Source organism: Brassica oleracea, chromosome C8 (assembly GCF_000695525.1).
Source record: "Brassica oleracea var. oleracea cultivar TO1000 chromosome C8, BOL, whole genome shotgun sequence".
In the NCBI taxonomy this organism is placed as follows: Eukaryota; Viridiplantae; Streptophyta; class Magnoliopsida; order Brassicales; family Brassicaceae; genus Brassica; species Brassica oleracea.
This window is the reverse complement of record NC_027755.1, coordinates 32,277,810-32,299,794: the sequence shown is the minus strand read 5'-3', so window position 1 is coordinate 32,299,794 and position 21,985 is coordinate 32,277,810. Positions and strand designations below refer to the sequence as shown.

Genomic DNA, 21,985 nt, shown 5'->3' with positions numbered 1-21,985 from the left:
ATTTATATGCGGGATTTTAGACTCAAGAAAACAAATAAATAGTATCTACACTAAGAGTTGGTACCATGTATATAATTGTGGTGTTGCCAACTAACTCACCGGTTATGGCCGGATTCAATCAATAACCTAATTTGAAAGAGCAGTAAAATGTGTTTACAAGAGCATCTCCAACACATCTCTATATTTGCTTCTATAATAGCATTTAAAGGTAAAATCACTCCAATCCTACTCTATATTTTCCTCTAAAATAGAGATTGCTATTTTCACCTCTATATTTAGAGGAAAAAATAGCATTCCTCTATAATAGAGACATACTTTTTTATTCACAAAATGATCCAATAACTTTTTATTTTAACAATTATAACCAAAATAAATATTTTTTAGTGAAAATGTAATGTTTATATAAACATATAATCATACTTTTTATTTACATAATAGTTTCTATAAAAATATTCAGCGTAAATAATATCATAATTTTATGAATGTTAAACTAATAAATTGAGTTGGTTTTCAACTTTCACAAATAAAAAGTACTATTTGTAAAATTAGAAAAGAATGTATCAAGAATATTCTTTTTTAGAGGAAGAAATATAAAAATACAGACAAATCTATCTATATTATAGAGTTCCTCTATTTTAGAGGAGAAAATAAAAAAATACATTAGAGATGGTCTAAGACCACATTCATGCTGGATCACTGCACAACTAATCCATTTACACGACTAGCTAAGATGTCTCAAAGTTAAACATGGATTTCATAAAAACCTATGATCCTACCATCTTATCTTGTACCGTTTCATCTTTCTCTTCTTTTTTGGTGCAACGATCTTTTTGTTTCTGAACGACATATACTTCATCAAGAATTATAGGAACGGATAAAGAAGCTGAAGTCCAAGTAAACTATTGAGAATTTTGCAATTAACATCCAATAAGCAAGCAAAAAAAAATAAACTGAAAATCAAAATATATAGTAAGAGATTTTTTTGATCAATATTCCAATGAAAGTTGTAGAGCAATCATTACGTTTAATGTTTTATTTAATCAATTATTGCAGACCATCATTTTGACTAGAAACCCCAAGAACATAAAACAACAAGTCTCGTTTCATGTCACACAATCAAGAACCGATTAAAAATGCCGAATCTGTAAAATAAACAAGAGACTTTAAAAAAGACGAAGAAGAACCACACGCGCTTTATTTGATTTAGAAACTGTTCAAAGTAGAACACGCGCCGGTCACGTTGCTTCCATCTTCCTTCTTTAATCCCTTTCCCTTCTCATCGCATTCTCCAAACCCGAGACCGTCCGAGCAAGACTCCGCTCCATCTCCCCCACACCCAATCTCATCTGCTCGTGACGACGAGCGAGCCGTCTCAGCGCGTTTCTGATTCCGAGCCAATCGTCTTCCTCCTCGTCTCCGTCGACGATCGAAGCCAGATCGGACAATCGGATCCTAGCGTCCGAGCCACCACCACCGACGGTTTCCGCTTTCTTCGCCGTGGGGAGCTCGAATCGACAGAGCGGGCACGAGTTGTGATCCGATAGCCAAGGGACGATGCAATCGGAGTGGTAGATGTGACTGCACGGCAGTCTCTTAGCGGATTCTCCGACGGTGAAATCCTCTTTGCAGACGGCGCAGAGCAAGACGGAATCCGGATCGGGATCCGAAGAGAGCATGGATGACGAGATCTGGATCGTAGGAATCGAATCGATATCGGACGATTTCAACAGCGAGGAAGCGGCGGAAGAGGAGGAGGAGGAGGAAGACGAAGATCCGGAGTTCTCGGAGGCGAGATGGCGGAGGAGACGGTGGAGGTAAGGGCTGTCGAGGAGGAAGTTATCATCGGAATTAACAGTTGGATCAACGAAACACCAGTCCTCCTCCTCATCGTCGTCGTCATCGTCATGATCATCCTGTTCGCCGTCGCCGATGGTAACGTCAAAGAGAGTGGGAGATGATTCGTCATCCATACGCTCGAGGAAATCGAGGTCGCATTGAGGACATACGAGAGGAGATGAAACGGAGGATGTTGGCGAGAGGAGCGATAGGCTCATGTCGCATTCGTGGCACCAGTACGTTCGCCGATCAGGCTCGCCGTGGACGGTGGTGGTTGGGGAAGACGACATTGGGAAGTGGCGGTGGTTGTGACTTGTGAGCGAACACGAGAGGAAAAAAAAAAGAAATGTTAGTGGTTGTGGTTGTTTGTATACTAGTAGCCAGTGATAATGGATCCATGATTGGTCAGAAGCCTCTCTGAAGGCCCCTTAAAGTTTGTTACGTTGGGCCCACCATTTACTTGGCTTTATTTGGAAGGTTTGGTGAGAGGTCTCTCTCTCTATTCTCAATTATTTATTCTCTCAAGTCTTTGCATTGCTTGCTGCTGCTATATTATTGTCTGAAAACAGTACTCTTCTCCTTTTCTTTTATGAAAGCTTGTTGTTTTCACATATAGCTTATTGTTTGTATTTATATCATCAATGTCTTACTGTCACCCGTCTAAATCTAAATCCTAGATATAATGTATGGTATGTATCATTGTATTGAATGACAAAGATAAACTAACAAAAACTGCTGGCTGCTCTTACTACATTGAATTACTTTGATAGACGGTCTGAGCCGAGCAGGGAATCTAGAAGCTTGCAAGTACTCCCATGAAATGGTGGATGTTGTTTGTTACACCTTGATGATCACAGGGTATGTTGTAGCCGGAGAGGTAGGGAAGGCGAAAGAGATGTTCAAATAGATGGTAAGAAAAAGGCAGCTGCCGAATGTCTTCACATACACCTCGATGATTCGCGGGCTGTGCATGGCGGGAGAGTTCAGAGGAGCGTGTTGTTTGGTAAAGGAGATGGAAGCTTCATGGTGTAACCCGAATATCGTAGTGTATAGTACATTGGTGAGCTATTTGAGAAAGGCATGAAGCTTATTGAGGCTGGCAAGGTAATGAGATGGTGAAGAAAGGTCATCATTTTCATTTAGTTCCAAAGATGATGAAATATAGGAGATAATGTTAGGGATATTTTTTTGTTAATTGAGGTTGTTATTTCTCTCATTTACTGATTTTAACTTACATTATATTGTTCTTTTCCCATTGAAAGTTAGACAAGGAAACATGAGTGGTTTCACTGGTAAGACTCTTAAAATTGAAAAAAAAAATGTAAATATTTCATATAACATATGGTTTAATAAGTGAATTTGATTTAATATTTTGGAAAAGTATTAATTAACGAAAGCAGACCCAGTATGGCAATATTCATATTTTACTCCGCACACCCAACATAGATATCCCTAAATCTGAATCGGAGCCTCCCATCCCATCCCATCATTGTCTGTTTGACGTCCTCCGCAGGTTCGTCTTTAGCGTCCGTTCTCTCCATAGGGTTAACTCTGTTCTCTCCATGTGTATTACTCTGTTCTCTCCTTATGGTTGTTCACTCTGTTCTCCTATGGTTGTTAACTCTGTCCTCTCCCTCTGGTTTTTGACTCTGTTCTATCTTTATGGTTTACTCTGCTCTCTCCATGTGGTTTTCTCTTTTTTTTTTTTTTTCTCAATATGTTTTACTCTCTTATCTCAATATGTTTTACTATGTTCTGTCCATATGATTTACTCTGTTCTCCCAATATTTTTTACTCTGTTTTCTCTATATGGCTTAGTGTCATTCTCTTGAGATTCCCTTAGATTTAAGATGCATTGGTTTTGATTAAACTGTTTCTAGCTTACCACTACTAGTCTGTAAGGGGAAAAGCTTGAACATTTAGCTTCTGTTTTCTCGTTATTGTTTATATATTCAGTTTCATTGTTGTACATGTGAAAACTAGATCTTATGGTTTGTGGTTAATCCAGCAGTTGAATCATTCATTCTGTGCTAACTTTATCTTTCAGGCACTTTTAAGGAAGAGACAGGATCTGTCTGTATGGATTCCAACAAGCTAGGCATTGGCTCGAGAGATGCAATCAGCTGTCTCCCTCAAGAGGTTCTGGGAGAGATCTTGTCCTTACTTCCGACCAAACTTGCTGCTTCAACCTCTCTTCTCTCGAAAAAGTGGAGGCATGTGTTTAGATTAGTGCATACTCTTGATTTCGACGATATTGATTTCCTGCAACCGGAACTGGGCAAAGAGGAGTGGCCTGTGATCCGGGAGAGCTTCAGACGCTTTGTGGATAGAACACTCGCTTTGCAACGCGGTTCTTCTATCAATAAGTTCTCTCTAACATATCAAGTTGCCAACAACAGCGACGCGGTTTATATGCGCCGCTGGATATGCAATGTCGTTGAGCGTTGTGTTTTGGAAGTTGACCTTAGGGTGATGCCTGGTAGAAACTGGGCTTGGCTAGACCCGTTAGATGTTGATGATGTTCACGGGAAATGTCTTCTTCCTGGTCACCTCTTCAGGAGCAAGACACTGGTCAAGCTGTCTCTAGGAACAAATACTAATATTGGAAAGCTTCCTCCGGATGTGTCTCTTCCAGCGCTTAAGAGTCTCTCCATCGATTCCATCGTGTTTGCCTATAAAGATCTTTGTGATGTGCTTCTTCCTGGCTGTCCAATGCTTGATGAGTTGACTGTTCGCCACGAGAATGACTTAAATGAGCTTTACACTTACAGCATATCTTCTCAGAGCATCAAGAAGCTAAAAGTTTACTATGATTCTAAATATCGAAATGATTATATGTCATTTGACGCCCCAAGTCTTGTCTCCCTCGATTACACTGACTATGCCTTGTATAAGTACCCACTCGCTAACTTTGAATCCTTACTCGAAGCTAAGCTGAACCTTTGTTATTCTGAAAATATCAAGAGGCCGGATATAACCGGTCTCATTATAGGGATAAGCAACGTCCAGACCCTGCATCTTTGTGGCGGTTCTGTTGATGTAAGTCTTCCAATTTTCTTTAAATAGGAGCTTTGGACAATTGTTGATAACTATGGTTGTGTGTGTGTTTAGGTGATTTCTCGATGTGTTAAACATGGACTAGTTTTACCGGTGTTCAAGAATCTGCTCAACTTATCTTTTGCAACTGGCAACAAAAAAGGTTGGAAACTGCTGCCTTGTCTGCTTAAACAGTCTCCACAGGTTGAGACACTAATCATAAAGGTAAATTTCGGGACCGTAAGCAAAAATTTCTATATTTGTGTAAAGAAACGTACTTAAATATCGTTGCAATGCATCTTCTTGATGCTTCACCAGGGTAATGATGGCGACACGTGCGATGTTACAATTGGTCTGTTGCAAGTGAAGGTGTTGGATGTTCTTGGTTATAAAGGAACTGCTAAAGAGTTCGAACACTTGAAGAGTTTGCTTGGGGGTATTGTTGAGTGCATCGAAAAAATGCGAGTGGAGTTCCAGGAATATATGTGGTGGTGGATGATGACACTATTACTTAAACCCGTAGGGATCTAGTTACCCTTGTTGGAGTTGTTGCATGCAGCGTCCCAGTGGAAAGGTAGAAGTCGCATATTTCAAGTAGCTTCTTATACTTATAAATTGCTTCATGAAGCATTACTTTTGCATGAGCCTCTTTTCTTCCGATATTCTCGGGTTTTAGAAGTTTCACTTGATATCTAGTTCTTATGGTAGTTTGCTGTGTGTTATGGTTTAATGGATTTAGTTTGTCTTTCCATGGTTTGGAGTTTTTATTTGTTCGGACTTTTGTTTTTGGAGAAGCCCGTAATCCCGCAAAACCTAGCTTCCTCATTGGCCTTGAGCTGCTCTTCAATGACGAAGATGTACTATTTGCTCTTCTGAAGCCCTTAAATTTGTTAATCGTAGGTATATGCAAACCTAAACATGTACGATATAACCTTCACAGGGCTCTGCGGTTCTCGGCTTTTTAAGGGCAAAGAATAGGAGTAAACCATTTCTATTTCCTGTGTTTGCAATAAGAACATGATAACACATGCTTTCCAAAAGTGGAGAGGGACAGCTGATTTGTCGTCTGACACAAATTGAAATTCTAGTTTTTTTTGGGTCAAAACAGAGCTAAGATTTACTTTTCAGTTTGTTTTTTTAGCAAATTAAGCATTCATAATAATAGTCAAAAGTCACCAATTCAAGCATTCATAATAATTAATAGACAAAAGTCACTGGAGACGATTCATTTTCTGATCGAAATGGAAACACAAATAAAGGCAAATTAAAAACAAGTGTTTTTTTTTTTTTAAATAAAGCAACTAAGCGACTAAGAGCATGTTTATCCGGAGTCTTTAGTGAGGTTCTTAGTGTGTGAACTCCCACAAAATCCTTAAAGATCGGTTACAAAAACTACTAATTAAGAACAGATTTTATTGAGTTTCTTACACTGTTCGCGGGTCCCACTGACTCGTGGCGGCCAAAGATTGGTTTGCTTTTCATTTTTTTTTTTAGATAAAAAAAACCTAAATGGGTTTCTTAGGGATAAAACCCGGATTTCTTACAATGAAGTTCTTACTTTAAAAACCGGTTCTTAGCTTTTTTAGTTGAAAGTTAAGAAACAGTTTCTTAATTTCCGCTAAGAACTCCATCATAAAAACCCCGGGTTAATCATGCTCTTAGCCCCAAACACAAAGAAAAGCAACTAAGCGATTTGCACTTCCCATCTCGAAAAGCGCCAAGTCGCTATTAAGATTTCTCGTGCTTCAACGTTGTTATCTGCAAGTGACTTGTCCTCTCTCAAAACTCCAACTGATTTTCCCCTTAACTTGAGATACTTGGAAGGAATTTGAAGCACCTTCACTATTTTCTCCTTCAGACTCGCCACTTTTTCCCCAAAAAACGACTCCACTATGATCTCAATGATCACCCTTCCATCCAATGTTGGAACACAAAACCTCGATACTAGAAGGACCCTCCTCCTGCTGAGCATTTGCTGGTGAGGTCTGATCATGAAAAGGGTGGTACACATGTGGTTGACTGTGAACTCGAGAGGTCTGATCATGAAAAGGGTACACATGTGCTTCACGTGTCCCCATTTTATGATAAAACTCTTCATCCTCCATCTGAGCAAAAGAGTCTACACACTCCACAAAAGAATACAAATCATCCAAATCCTTTTCCTCATCCCAAAGAGACTGGAAATATCTTTCAAGAACGATATCCACCGTATAAACTAGTTCAAAATTCTTCAACACTTTGGAATAGACCTTAACAACCATGTTATAACAAGGGAACCCGCAATCACTTGGGTCCAGGAAACTAAAAAGTGGTTTCCTACCCACTTTTTCCATCAATTCCCAACCGATGCGTTTTCCATACCGCGCCACAAATAGAGCCGTGAGCTTAATAATTCCAAGCACCTCGGGTGAGACAAAAAAGATAGTAGTACACCAAGATGGAAACGGAGGAGCGGACAGGGGCGTTCTCAGAGTATTATGCCCTAGCTGCGCTATCATCACGGAACGGCGTTGAGGTCGAGGCATGACGTCAGAGTAGCCTACAACGTCCATGTAGGCAAAGTAGTCTACTGCACCAGTAAAAGCGTCCACTTCCATCACTCTCCTCCTGCTCCCTCCCATTTTCAGCTGAAGAAGGTGGAAAAACAACTCGAGTGCCTTGCCCATAAAATCGCAACTTCTATCCACCTCTTTAGAAGGCTTCAATATTGAGGTGTAGACGCCCACAAAATCGAAAAAAAGACCCCTCCAGATATGATTAAGATCCAGAAACCCAAACTCAGTAACGACGCTATCTTCTTCAAAGCCTTTTTAAAAGCCATCCCATACCGCGTTACAAACAGCGCTGTGAGCTTAATAGTACAAAGGTCATTGGGCCTGATACCTTGAGGAAATGCGAAGGCAATGGGGTTACACGCACGCCTAAACAAGAGACCGTGGTCAACACCAGACCGACTCATCTTCTTTTTCTCCATCCGAAGGAGAAAGGTGATACCAAAAGGATCTTTCATCATCACACTTTTGTTTTCTGTTCCATCAATTTCAACAAATCTTTTGTCCTGTCTTATCCGTCGAATAGAGTTGAGGTCTGTAGGTAGTTCTAAGAAAGAATCTGAACTATCCCACGGGGTAATAATTACATACGAATTGAGGATCCTCAGTTGAACACTTTGGTCTTCGTAGCGATCGATTAACTTTGCTTGAAAAGCTTCAGCGTATAATTTTAGGGCTTCAGGTACTTTGCCAGGTTCTAGAGTAAGATATTGCATTGCTCTCTCAGTGCAGTAATCATACCCGCCAAACTGCGTCATTCTCTTTTTCTCAGAGACGACCACTTTAGCGTCGATGCGACCTAACCGCCTGTAAATCGACGAGGGAGAGACGATGGAGGCGTTCACTTTTTATATAACTCAAAAATTATTTCACATGACAAAAAAAGGTATAACTCAAAAATTAACTTAATAAAAAAAAGTCCATATGACACACATTTTTTATGGGGTTATTTGTGAAATAACAAAAAAAAAATTTAAATTAGTTTTTAAGAGAGAGAGTAGAGAGAGATAGGAAGAAAGAAGGGGAGAGAGAATGAAATTTTAGTCATTTTGTGAATTTTAGTTTTTTTCATAGCTACTAGATGCAATTTCCCTTCTTTTTTTTCAATCTTTAAAACAAAAAAAGGTAACTATTTTATTTTCTCAGTCTAAATTTAATCGGGAAAAAAAAAGAAAACTGTTTATGGCTGATTTAAGAAGTTTTCTATAAAACTTTAGGGAAAAATATGAAAAGATTATAATAAGGTTTGACACGATGAGAAAGGTTTTCGAAGTTGAACTTGGCTTTCTTGTTTCGTTTTTGTTTCATCACCACACAAGTTTCTTTTGCTTCCAGACAAAACATCAAGTGGGGTTAATAGGCACAAACTCAAAACTCTATAATGTGATCTCTGTACGTTGATTTCACTAACATGAAGTGACTCTTCTTTTGGTGCTTGATAAGTTGATTTCTCATAAAACATTCATCAATCTGCACAACATATAAGACAAGGAAAAGGCAATCCACAACTCTACAAAAACAAAGAATGGTGGTTACAATGTGTACATATGTAGAAAAAGGTTTTTTATGCATAAGAAGCCTTGCCCGAGTTCACAATCTTACGTCAATGATTCTTCTCCTCTACTCACTCTTGCTAATTCTAATACCAAATGCTCCAACTCTCGACTCTTGTACCTGCAAAATATATTCAGAGTTAAAAGACAACTTTTTTTTTTTTTAATACTACTTGAAACTATCTTGAACCCAAATCTAAACTAATTTACTAACCTTTGAGTCTTTTGACGTATTGTTTCCAACACAAGATGTAAACAATACCATTGGACAAAGCTTGGATACTTTCAATCAATGATCTGTTTCGGTTACGTTTCTCAGTTAAAATTTGTGGTTTAATTAATAAATTTATTTGAAGAATTGGCTCATAACTTCATTCAGAATATATAATTGAGAAATTCATAAATAATTGAGTCTCAATAGATACTTGATGTGTGCTTCTAGTAAACGCCTATAGATAAACTGCATGGGCTTATAACTTCATTCACCACCTTTTCTATTCGCTCGCTCTCTTATTACTTCTTTCATCCTCCCTCGAATCTTCTTACGAGAAAACCGCCACGCAGCAAAGAAAGACGATGGAGAAGGAGAAGAAGATGATCGTGTTGAAGAGCTCCGACGATGAATCCTTTGAAGTCGATGAAGCGGTCGTACTCCAATCTCAGCTCCTGTCTCATGTTGTTGAAGATTGCAACGGTCCTGAACACAAGATTGAGAATGTCACAGGCAAGATCCTCGCCAAGGTAATCGAATACTGCGAGAACCACGTCGCCGTCGTCGTCGACGGTGGTGCCAATTCTTCTTCCGCCGCCTCCGCTGATGCTATCAAGAAGTGGGACGATAAGTTCATCATGCAAATGGATCTGTCCACGGTCTATGACCTCATCACGGCTGCTAACTACCTAAACATCAAAAGGACTTCTTGATCTCACTTGCCAGGGAGTCGCTGACGTGATCGCGACATGCAAAGACCACGAGGAGATTCGCGCAACGTTGGGCATCGTGAGTGACTATACAGCAGAGGAGGAAGCAGAGGTTCTCAAGGAGAACGAGTGGGCTTTTGATTGATGAATGAGTGAGAGAGTTAATCTAAACCCTAGCTACTCTTTCTTTTCGAATCTTTGTGTTGGTATGTGTTTACGGATCTTTAGATCGATAATAGTTGAACATGGCTTTCTTGTTTCGATTTTGTGGAAATGAACAGTGTTCTTGATCGATATTAGATGAACAGAAGTATTATGAAGCAAGTTGTTGTTGGTCGTATGAGTTTATGCTTTCTGAATTGGGTTTCAAAGTCTCAGACTATAATAGAATCTTTACATCGATAACCATGAGAACAAGAGAGTTGTGTTCACTAAACATGACTCGTCTTTGGCGTGCAGAACAAGAAAAGGCAATTCTTGATTCTTAAATAAGATTAAGAAAACAGAGGATATGATGATAAAACTGCATATATATCTAGAAGAAGTTTTTGTATATGTGAAGCTTGTGTTTTATGAAATCTTCTGTCAATGATCTTTCTCTACTAGTTCTGACTCCCCGCCATTGCTCTCTGGTACCAGGGTTTCTGTTTGACAATATAGTTACGTCACACTCACGCATCCTCTTTTGGTGATTAGTATAGATTAAGAGCATCTCCAATGTATTATTCTATTTTCTATTCCAAAATAGAGTTAAGTTTTACTCTAAAGTATTACTTCATTTTTCTACTTTAAAATAGAATATTCCTAATATATTATATTTTATATTTATTTAAAAATTAGTAATATCACCTTTTATTTATACTATTTGTAAAACAGTCCATTTTCAGATTGTAAAAATTATATTAAATACAATATTAATCACAATTAAATTTTTATTATATAAATAAAATTACTCGAAAATGTTTAAAAAGAAAACATTTATTACATAAAATTACATTACATAGCTTAAACACAATAATACATCAACTTAAATTATTCATTAGAATTAGTATAATTTTTCCACAAATGATCAACTAATGCATTTCGAAGTACAAAATGAACTTCTTTATCTTTGATTTTTATATATATGATCTGTTATGTTTTATATTATATATATATATATATATATATATATTTTGTTGCATAAAATAGTTCATTAGATGGCTATATATATAATTAATAAATATAACCCGTTTGCCTTGATATTTTTTTTTTGTTTCAAGGAGGGATTAGCAAAATGTCATCATCTTCATCCGATGAACTCGAAGAAAGATTGAATTTAAGGTTAAATAAATTGATATGGTGAATAACAAATAGATACATTTTTTAAACTTTGCAATAAATAATTTTAGCCATTTTAGATTTAGAAATCATTTGGCTTGATAATTTAAAACGAGTCTAAACCGTTTCGCTTGAATTTTTTTTTTTCAAGGAGGGATTAGCAAAAATGTCATCATCTTCATCCGATGAACTCGTAGAAAGATTGAACGAAGCTTTCGACGATGTCTTCGAAGATATATACAACAACATAGTGGAGGCCCAAACCAAAAAGCAAAGGAAACGTGCTTACATAGAACGAAACCGTGAAGAAGGACACAACCGTTTATGGAATGACTACTTCAGCGAAGATCCGATATTTCTGGCACATTTATTTAGACGCCGTTTCCGCGTGAACAAGGAATTATTCATGCGTATAGTCCATCGCCTCTCAGAGGACGTTCCATTCTTTCGACAAAGAAGAGATGCAACCGGGAGGTATGGTCTATCTCCACTGCAAAAATGTACGGCTGCAATTTGTCTGCTTGCTTATGGTTCTGCGGCTGACACGGTTGACGAGTATCTCCGACTTGGTGAAAGCACGGCAATTTCGTGTTTAGAAAATTTCACTGAAGGAATAATACAGTTATTTGGAGATGAGTATCTACGAAGACCCACACCAGAGGATCTTCAACGACTACTCGATATTGGAGAGAAACGCGGGTTTCCTGGGATGGTAGGAATCATTGATTGTATGCATTGGAGTGGAAAAATTGCCCAACCGCTTGGAAATGACAGTACACACGTGGATCGGAAAAACCGACAATTGTCTTAGAGGTTGTAGCGTCACACGATCTTTGGATATGTCACGATTTTTTTGGTGCTCCAGGTACCTTAAACGATATTAATGTCATCGACCGGTCTCCTATTTTTTATGACATTTTACAAGGTCGAGCTCCCAGGTTAGAGTACGTGGTCAACGGACAAATGTATAATTTGGTGTACTACCTCACAGACGGTATATATCCAAAATGGTCAACATTTATTCAATCTATCTCACTTCTTCAAGGTCGTAAAGCAGAGTTATTTGCTAAAGTTTAAGAAGCAACTCGAAAATATGTGGAGCGCGCTTTTGGAGTATTGCAAGCTCGATTTGCGATTGTGAAAAACCCGTCGCTTTCATGGGACAAGGAAAAGATAGGGAAGATTATGAGAACCTGTATCATACTACACAATATGATAGTAAAAAATGAACGAGATGGATACACTCAGTACGATATATCTGAATTTGAAGAAGGCGACGTAACTAGAAGTTCGCGGGTGAATATGTCCTATAATACCGACATGCCTACAAATCTCGGTAATATGCTTGGCATTCGGAATCATGTTCGCGATAGGCGTATACATGAACAATTGAAAAATGATTTAATTAAAAATATTTGAAACAAATTTGGTGATGAAAATTAATTATTATTATATCTTTATATTTAATCATGCAATTAATAAATTTTTTTAATTTCATATGTTTAAAAATTAAATCTTTTTTTTTCCTAAGAATTCCTAAATGGAGTACACTATTGAACACACATTTTTGATAAGAGTTCTTAACTATTTAAACAAAAAAAATTAAAAAAAAATTACTTTAATATTGCTAAGAACACCATTGGAGATGGTCTAACAACTAGTTTCGTTGACTTGTCTTTCCGGACCTTCCGGTCCTATTTCTATTTCTATTTCTTCATGTGATTATCATATACTTACCACTCATATGGAAACAAACATCTACTAGAAGAAATGTTCTTATAGATGATGAACATAAAGCTCACGAAGAACACAAAAATTTAACTTAATTTAATATATACCAATACTAATTATCAAATGGTTTACAGATTTTCTGTTCAGCAAGCTCTAGAGATTGTAGGTTTTCTCTCTAAACATGTTTTTAACTCTCTTCCGACTCAACAAACACAATAACAAGATTCCTTTTCATGAGCCCACCTGTGACCACGGCAAAAAGAAGAAAAACAATGTCAGAGAGGTTACAAACGAAGATCATCATCATCCTTAGGAAGCTTTTTTGATTATTCTCCAGCTGCTTTAGGTTGTCCACGTGTTGCAAGTAGTTTTGAACGGCCAACATCCTACAGAAAATGGTTACAAGAGATGCTAAAAACGTCAGATAGATTCCAAGAGGAGATGCAAAACCATGAAAGTATTTGTTGATGGTCATCTAAACGAATCGATCATCAACACGAGGATGATCAATATGCATAGATGTCAATCACAAACACATTCAAGGGTTGCAAAAGAGAGTAATCAACCGATAGATTTCATGGAAGTTAGAGATGTATAAAAACAAGTTTGGGAATGTGAAAGTACAGACAAGAACATGAATACAATAACGAATATTCTTTGGATATTCTTAAGCATATGCTTTGGAATAAACCTTTTCTTCTAATTTGAGAGGATTCTTGATGGCAACCATGATGAAATGAAAACTCGAGAAGTAAAAAAGAATCAGAACTCTCTTCTCGGTGATTTGATTAATCAATGTCTGAAAATGTTCTTTAAAATATTACAATGGCCTTTTCAAATGGAAGACGAGACTATATGTCAAAATGTTATTATGGATGATGAACATAACGTTTACATTATAGTACATCATAAGAATGCTGGCTTCACTTTTAAAATAACTCCTTGATAAATTTTTGATCTTCAAGGTTATAAAATTGGGAACAGAAGACATAATACCATTAAAAGTTGTCAACAAAGAACATATACAAGTTAAAAAAACATTTCAATGAGACTTTTCTATTTATTATATATTGTATGACCAATTAAATTATGTAATTTTTTTTATAATTGGTTGAAATTATATATTAAATGTTATTTTTTAATAAGTAACCACTTTCTTAATATTGATGATTTTAACTTAAAACTATTTACAATTTGAAACTACAAAATAGATAAGATTTCATAAATAATTGACTCTTTTAATAGATATTTGCCCTTTTTTTTATGCGCATTACTCAAGGCTTATAAAGTTATAATACACCAATATGCATGTATATAGGCTCATAGCTTTACGATTCATTCGCTCTCTCTCAACTCTTTCATCTCCCCTCAGAATCTTCTTACGAGAAAACAGCCACGCAGCAAAGAAGGTAAGACGATGTTCACGTTGGAGAGCTCCGACGGTTTCTTATTTGTGGTTGACGAAGCGGTCGTACTTCAATCAGTGATACTGTCGCCTATGGTTCAAGATTGCGCCAGTCGTGAATACCCGATCACCAACGTCACAGGCAAAATCCTCAAGTTAGTGATTGAATACTGCAAGAATCACGTCGTCGTCGACGGTGGCGATTCTTCTTCCTCCTCCGGTGATGCTCTCAAGAAGTGGGACGATAAGTTCATCACGCAAATGGATCTGTCCACGGTCTACGATCTCCTCATGGCTGCGAACTACCTAAACATCAAAGGTCTTTTTGATCTCGCTTGCCAGAGAGTCGCTGACGTGATCGCTGCATGCAAAGACCATAAGGAGATTCGTGCAATGTTCGGCCTCGTGAACGACTTCACAGCAGAGGAGGAAGCAGAGGTTCTCAAGGAGAACGAGTGGGCTTTTGATTGATGAATGAATGAGCGGGTTAATCTAAACCCCTAGCTACTCTTTTCTTTTCGAATCTTTGTGTTTACGGATCTTTAGATCGATAATAGTTGAACATGGCTTTCTTGTTTTTGATTTTGATAATATCAACAGTGTTCTTGATCGATATTAGATGAACAGAAAGTCTTATAAAGCAAGTTGTTGTTGATCGTATGAGTTTATGCTTTCTGCATTGGGTTTCAAAGTCTCGGACTATAGTAGAATCGTTACATCGATAACCATGAGAACAAGAGAGTTGTGTTCACTAAACATGACTCGTCTTTGGCGTGCAGAACAAGAAAAGGCAATTCTTGATCAATCTTAAACAAGATCAAGAAAACATAGGATATGATGATAAAACTGCATATATATCCAGAAGAAGTTTTTGTATATGTGAAGCTTGTGTTTTAAGAAATCTTCTGTCAATGATCTTTCTCTACTAGTTCTGACTCACCGCCATTGCTCTCTGGTACCAAGGTTTTCTGTTTGACAATACAGTTACGTCACACTCACGCATCTCTTTTGGTGATTTGTATAAATTAAAGGGAAAATTAGAAAAATAAGACACTTTGAACTTTTATTCGTCACAATATGACTTCTGATATTTTGGACAGTTTTGGACATATCTTAGCCTTATTATAAGTCGTCTAATAAGTCGTCCAGATGGAAGACTTTCCAGACGACTTAATTAAGTCGTCCGATAAGTCGTCCAGCTGGGAAGACTTTCCAGACGCCTTATTATAAGTCGTCTAATAAGTCGTCCAGATGGAAGACTTTCCAGACGACTTAATTAAGTCGTCCGATAAGTCGTCCAGCTGGGAAGACTTTCCAGACGCCTTATTATAAGTCGTCTAATAAGTCGTCCAGATGGAAGACTTTCCAGACGACTTAATTAAGTCGTCCGATAAGTCGTCCAGCTGGGAAGACTTTCCAGACGCCTTATTATAAGTCGTCTAATAAGTCGTCCAGATGGAAGACTTTCCAGACGACTTAATTAAGTCGTCCGATAAGTCGTCCAGCTGGGAAGACTTTCCAGACGCCTTATTATAAGTCGTCTAATAAGTCGTCCAGATGGAAGACTTTCCAGACGACTTAATTAAGTCGTCCGATAAGTCGTCCAGCTGGGAAGACTTTCCAGACGCCTTATTATAAGTCGTCTAATAAGTCGTCCAGATGGAAGACTTTCCAGACGACTTATAATAAGTCGTCTGCGCAGTCTTTTGGATTGAAGTAAATACCTGACTCAAGATAGCAGCTTTCATTGATCTGCGGCCTCTGCTGCCCTCGTAAGCCAGTATCGGTGGAGACGGACTGTCTGCTCTGGGACCACCAATACTAGCACCCAATTCCGGCATAGCTGTGTACGTCTAGACCTGAAGAACTTGTATAAACCCATCCACGGTGTAACAGCCAGCAATTTCTTTGTTCCACAAAGAGTCCATCAGCACCTTAAACGCGACTCTCCCCCATGGATAATTCTCAAACCGTTCTAAATCCATCACTAGCCTTGCCAGAGTAGATCGTGTAGCGGTTGAAAACTTTCTCCCTTCAATGAATCCAGTGAAGATGGAGAGGTACGCGAGCCGCTTGCGATCTTCCCTGGACCAATCCCCGCATCTCTTCAGTGCTGCTATTATCTGATCAGTAGTTGGCCCAGCTTCCAGATGAACTCCCAGCATCCCCCAGAAAGAAACCATCTCTGGGGTAACGTCACATTTTGGTGTCTCAAGGTCCTCGATGTACTCGCAGTTTAGACCAGTGAGGTTTTCAAACTCTAACAGTGAAAACCTCAAAGGTTCTGGACCAACGAGAGACCACATCTCATACTTCTTCTTAATGTCCAGCTTGAAACTGAGCATGTAGTGAACCAGCCTTGAAGCCCAACCAAATCCCTGCTCCTTGAACTTGATGAAAACTCCCAAACTCGACTCCTTGAGCTCTTCAAATTCGTCATCAGTAAGAGCTTTCCTAAGAGCAGTATGCAACTTGCTGTTATCCGTATGATACGAAATGCTATTGTGGGCTTCTGGTTCTTCCCCTGATGTGTATAACCTACGGGGGAGTTCTGGAATATCCATCCTTTTTGTCTGCAAAATAATCAAAGACAACAATATAAGTCCAGACGACTTAGTAGACGACTTAAATTACTTACAAGTCTTCCAGTCGCAGAAGGAGTTGGAGTACTCGTCATTGCGGTTATAGATCTGAAAAAATAAACGTGAAACGGTGAGAATGAGTAAATTGATAGAGACAACGTTTTATGTTCATCTTTTCCTCGAGATTGATGACTTAGCGGCGTTAGGGTTTACAGAGAAACGGCGCTAAGGTTTACAGAGAAGAAGCGGCGGCGCTAGGGTTTAGAAGAAGCGGCGGCGCTAGTGTTTAGAACGTTGGTGACCACGGTGGCGAGGGCGACGGTTTGTTCGGAAATAGTGGAATCGGCGGCGCTAGGGTTTAGAGGAATCGGCGGCGCTAGGGTTAGAAGAAGCTGCGGCGACAACGGTGAGAATGAAGTGAGATAGATAGCCGATGTTGAGAACGATGGTTTGTTCGGAAATCGTGGGAATTCGAAATCGCCTTTGAGAGGGAGAACTGTTAGGGTTTCTGAATTTCGCGAAAAATGAAACAAAAAAAATAAAAATCACCTTATATATTGGGTAAATAATCCGGTTAGCTTTAAAATTACATTGGTAAACTTTAAGGTTTGGTCCGGTTTAGACGACTTATTCTGGCTGATAATGTACAACAGACGACTTAATATTTAGTCGTCTGTTTTCAGACGACAAAATATTAAGTCGTCCTAGACCCTAAAATGAACCCCTAAACTAAAATGACTAGATTAACTAACTAACCACGTTATAAAATCAAATTATACTTAAATAGTGTTTACTATACACAGAAATGAACACGCATAAGTAATTTTAAAAATTTTCAAAAATGGTTTTAGTGCTTTCCAAAATCTAACCCTAAGAACACATACAATACTACAACATATGTTGATGAAACATAAACTTAAGAATATCATGACTCACTACTTTCACTCATCTATGCTGAAAACAATTGAAATTTGTTATATCTTAATTTATACCTCCTAAGACATATGTTAATTACATAATTCCCATTTTTCACTTATCAAAATATTTTTTACAAAATTTTTAAATTATGTTTAAGACTAACTGTCCAGACGACTTTCAGTTAATTCGTCTGGACGACTTATTTTCAAGTCGTCTAAACAGACGACTTGCGAGGGGTAGAAACGTAAAAAAAATTCCGTTTTTTTGTTTGGTCACAAGGGGATAGTTGTAATTTCAATAGCCTTTTAGGTTACTTTTGCCTTTGACCCAAGTTGGGGTATTGTTTTGGGTTTGACTCCAAGTTTTGAGTCACACTTGGCAATTCTCCCCAAAAAATATGAAAACTATTGGAAACATAAGTATGACAATATATATGTTTAAAAGTTTTTTTTTTAAGTGGAATCATATTTTATTTTATCTTCTAGATACAGTTACAATATTCATTCTGGTCATCTACAGTTTATAAATCGGATACTAAGTTTTATACATAGATTTATTTTGGGTATACAATGTAAACTAGCATTTCTTATATAATCTAACAAATTTATATTTCGAAAAGTTATAATCAAGAAATGTGTCTTCAGTATACCTACAGCTTGATAACGACATATAACCACAACACAGTGATATACCTTATCTATATTTTGTGTCATAACATGTTCTGTCTTTTACCTTATGTGGCGCTTAAGGAAGAATATGTTTCACATCTACTCTACTGTGTTCTGAGTTAGCTAGGATATATATTCTATGGGAAATCCGGAAAATATGGAAACTTCCATATTCGGTTAAAGATGTTTCCTAAATCTAAACTAAATCTTCCCTAAATATCTCATAAAATATTTTCTCCCACGTTTTTCTCCTTCTCCCACGATCTTTTTCTCTTCGTTTTTTGTGTGTTCTCTCTTCTTCATCCACATAATCATCTCTTCTCTCTATCAATACAACATGGTTCTAATCTATGTTAAATCTGGTGAATGGATGTCTAGTCGCAGTGAAGAGTGGAGTTTCGTAGTAGACAAAAAAAGGTGTGGTCGAATGGTAACATTAGAAACTACTAGTCCATTAGAAACTACTACTCTATCTGCAGAGGACAACAAAATAGAGACGCACTCTTTTGAACAGTGTAGAAGACTTTCATTTATTAGATTGGGAAAGATGATGAATGTAATTTCAGAAATTTTTGTCAAAAAAGTAATAATAATCAATGTTGTTGAGATCAATTCACAATGTAAGATGAGATCACCAAATAATATATTCATTATATTCTGCTTCATCTTGATTTTCATATTCAAGATCAGCTCCGCCATAGAATTCGTCCTCTCCTCCATTAGCTTCTTCAGTACTGTAATCCTTGTTCCAGACTGGTTTATCTTCTTCTGGTGCATCTTCTTCAGAACCCTTAGGTACCAAAAGGCATTCTTCTTCGCTGCTTTGCTGTGAATTTTTCACTTGGTCACCAACAACAACTGGTTCTCCAACTTAGTCATCTTTGGAGAGTTATCCTACACAGAAGTGAATCCACATAAGAGATTACACAAAGAAACAAGAGGCTAGATAATGTGACAGATAATGCTAGAGAGACGGGGGTAAACTTACATCATCAAATAGCTTATCCAAGACATCCAAATTGATATATGCACTAAGTCTTTGTACACAAGAAGACACAAGAAATTTAGCTACAGATGAAAATCTAAAGAAGATCCAAAGATATATCAAACTATAACAGGAAACGAGCTGGAGGAAGAGTAGCACTGACCTTTTTCTTTTTGCTTTCTGCATTGCTTAGGCTTGTCGTTGTAGAAGTTTTCTTACCAGGAGGAGTAGCAGTCTTACTAATAGGATCTTTCTTTTTCACTGTTGTAGGTTTCCTCTGCATTCCTTGATAATCGATAGAAAATGTAAGTATCATTAACAAGAACGTCAACATAACAGTTAGCAGAAATCAAGAAGATCAAAGACAGGATGAAATCAAAAATACCTTTTTGTACTTAGGGTACATCATCTCCCACGCCATCTTCATCAGAAGGGATTCTTTTGCAGTATTCAGATAATCAACAACCTGATGAGCAGCAATAAACCATAAAAAGTCAGAACAACAAGTATATAAACCAGTTTTTATCATGCATAAAACCGAACAATAAACACAGCAGAAAGAAAGCAGAAGACAAAACACATGAGAATCAGTTTTGACTACGTTTATATGGTCGGAGAACCAACGCGTGATGGGACTTAATTACATGTGTAAAAACAGGTGTGGTTTGCCACATTCCAGGAACCAATTGTTGTGTTTACAAAGACGAGATTAGAGATTACGGGCAGATGAAACACCGACGAAGAACGTGGCTTCTCTCCGTTGAACCCTAAATCGCCATGGAAGAGAGCCACGACTCTGCGGCGGAGAAGACAAGAAGAAAAAAAAAATTAGGGTATAGGGGTGGCCACGTCTCCCTTTTGTCTATTTTAAATTTTTGTTATTTTAACTTTTTAATATTTTAATATTTAAAATCAATTACGAAAATTATAATTTATAATAATAATTCAAAATTAAGGGTAATATGGTATTTACAGGAATTAAAATCCTAATTTCCTAAAACATCTTCTACAAATACTATTGTGACAAATCAAAGTTCAAAGTATCTTATTTTTCTAATTTTTCCTAAATTAACCCTTAATACCAAGCGAGTACAAAATATAAATGGAGAAGCTAACTGATTTTAAACCTCCTTAAATGGTGTAATTAGTTTTCCATGTTTAGGTTTGTGAAAAGAAAAAGAAAAAAAAATGGAAATAATAATACTTTTTTGGTCAAAGGAAATAAGAAACTCTGAGTCTGACACCAAGCCACTCAATCTCTTCCAATAGAACAAGAGTTGTTCTCACTAACATGATGTGAAACTTCTCATAGAACATTCATCAATCTGCACAACATATAAGACAAAAAGAAGGCAATTCACAACTCTATAAAAAAAGGTATGGTGATTTTGTTTTTATGTCAAAAGTATGATGATTATATATAATTGGAAAAAAATGTAAATATCTTTATATATTTAATAGGTTTTGTTTCTCTCCCAGGGTGTCCACCTCAGCTGCCAGCGCATAAATTCGAGCTTTATGGTGTTGACACGTGTCCTGAAAATACGAAACGCAACACTTCATCGAGGCTTCTTCGCTGCACACCGTTTCATTTAATCGTTTTTTTATGTTTGTTAGGCTTATTCATTTGCCCGTGTATCTTTTACATTTTTATCCCAATGGGCCCGGTGGACCATTATCAATCGTCAACCCAAATTGTTCTTACGGGAGGAATCTAGGATCAGGTTCGTCTCTCATTCTCTCTCCTCTTCTGTTCTGCTTCCCCGATCTCTGAAACGGCCCGATGGCTTCTGTGATTAATTCCATTAACTCGATCGGCCACGATGGGGTCTCTTAAATGTATGGTTCACGTCGGCATGGCGGTGTGTGTTTACGGTATAAATATGTCAGTACTTCAGCTCTTCGAATCATCTTTTCTCTCATCTCTTTTAGTACCAGGTAAATTACTCTAATTGAAACGGCATTTGTATATATAGGCTTATAGTTTTATAGATTCTATTGAAACAGTCTTTTATATATATATATATATATATGTGCTTAGAGAGTTTTATTGATAGATATTGTTTTATCCATATGATGTACTAATAGCGGTTATCTTCTCACACATGTTATAGAAATTACTGCAGTAAAAATTATTGGTGAAGCGGCCTTACGACCACTGCCGTTCAGTGTGAAGCGGACTTCGTCGGAAGTGTATGGCGAAGATTATCTGGGAGGAGATGGAGTTGAGATGAGGATGAGAGCTCCTACTTCTTTTTGAAGAAATTGATTGATAACTCAAGACTATTACTCGGTTAGCGCCGGTGCTCATGTCGAAGGAGCTTTCGTGATGTTTGGTATGCTCGCCGGCGGCGTTAAAGAAGTTCTATTTTTCGGCACCGTTTGTGACTTATGTGTTATCCCGAGTTGGTAACACGTGTTTAAAGAGGTGGCTTCATTTTGCTAAGTGTTATCAACTTCTGATGGGTTTCTTTTAGG

General features: G+C 37.6%; 4 protein-coding genes and 1 pseudogene across 4 annotated transcripts in view; 3 read left to right on the top strand and 2 right to left on the bottom strand.

The window, feature by feature from the left end:
- Nucleotides 1-1,022: 1,022 nt before the first annotated feature.
- LOC106307376 (E3 ubiquitin-protein ligase CIP8) lies at nt 1,023-2,503 on the bottom strand. The gene has a single exon (XM_013744312.1). The coding sequence runs from the start codon at nt 2,124-2,126 to the stop codon at nt 1,260-1,262; it is 867 nt and encodes a 288-aa protein (XP_013599766.1). The 5' UTR covers nt 2,127-2,503; the 3' UTR covers nt 1,023-1,259.
- A 609-nt stretch (nt 2,504-3,112) lies between these two features.
- LOC106309203 (F-box/LRR-repeat protein At1g06630-like) lies at nt 3,113-5,679 on the top strand. The gene is made up of 5 exons (XM_013746262.1): nt 3,113-3,128; nt 3,283-3,402; nt 3,884-4,875; nt 4,948-5,097; nt 5,191-5,679. The coding sequence occupies exons 1-5, from the start codon at nt 3,113-3,115 to the stop codon at nt 5,401-5,403; spliced, it is 1,491 nt and encodes a 496-aa protein (XP_013601716.1). The 3' UTR covers nt 5,404-5,679.
- A 3,835-nt stretch (nt 5,680-9,514) lies between these two features.
- On the top strand, nt 9,515-10,047 carry LOC106310111 (annotated as a pseudogene).
- Nucleotides 10,048-14,310: 4,263 nt separating this feature from the next.
- Nucleotides 14,311-14,949, top strand: LOC106310112 (SKP1-like protein 13). Its single transcript, XM_013747320.1, has one exon. The coding sequence runs from the start codon at nt 14,367-14,369 to the stop codon at nt 14,823-14,825; it is 459 nt and encodes a 152-aa protein (XP_013602774.1). The 5' UTR covers nt 14,311-14,366; the 3' UTR covers nt 14,826-14,949.
- Nucleotides 14,950-15,039: 90 nt separating this feature from the next.
- LOC106310761 overlaps nt 15,040-21,985 on the bottom strand; it is a 12,459-nt gene continuing 5,513 nt past the window's right edge. The window contains exon 2 of the mRNA XM_013747980.1: nt 15,040-15,322. Coding sequence (XP_013603434.1) covers nt 15,291-15,322 — 32 coding nt within the window. The 3' untranslated portion in view covers nt 15,040-15,290. The remainder of the gene's footprint in view (nt 15,323-21,985) is intronic.

Coding starts and splice junctions, on each gene's coding strand:
- LOC106307376 (XM_013744312.1), bottom strand. CDS start 2,126: ATGTCGTCTTCCCCAACCACCACCGTCCACGGCGAGCCTGATCGGCGA.
- LOC106309203 (XM_013746262.1), top strand. Junction 4,876..4,947: donor TTTGTGGCGGTTCTGTTGAT/GTAAGTCTTCCA, acceptor GTGTGTGTTTAG/GTGATTTCTCGATGTGTTAA. Junction 5,098..5,190: donor TTGAGACACTAATCATAAAG/GTAAATTTCGGG, acceptor ATGCTTCACCAG/GGTAATGATGGCGACACGTG.
- LOC106310112 (XM_013747320.1), top strand. CDS start 14,367: ATGTTCACGTTGGAGAGCTCCGACGGTTTCTTATTTGTGGTTGACGAA.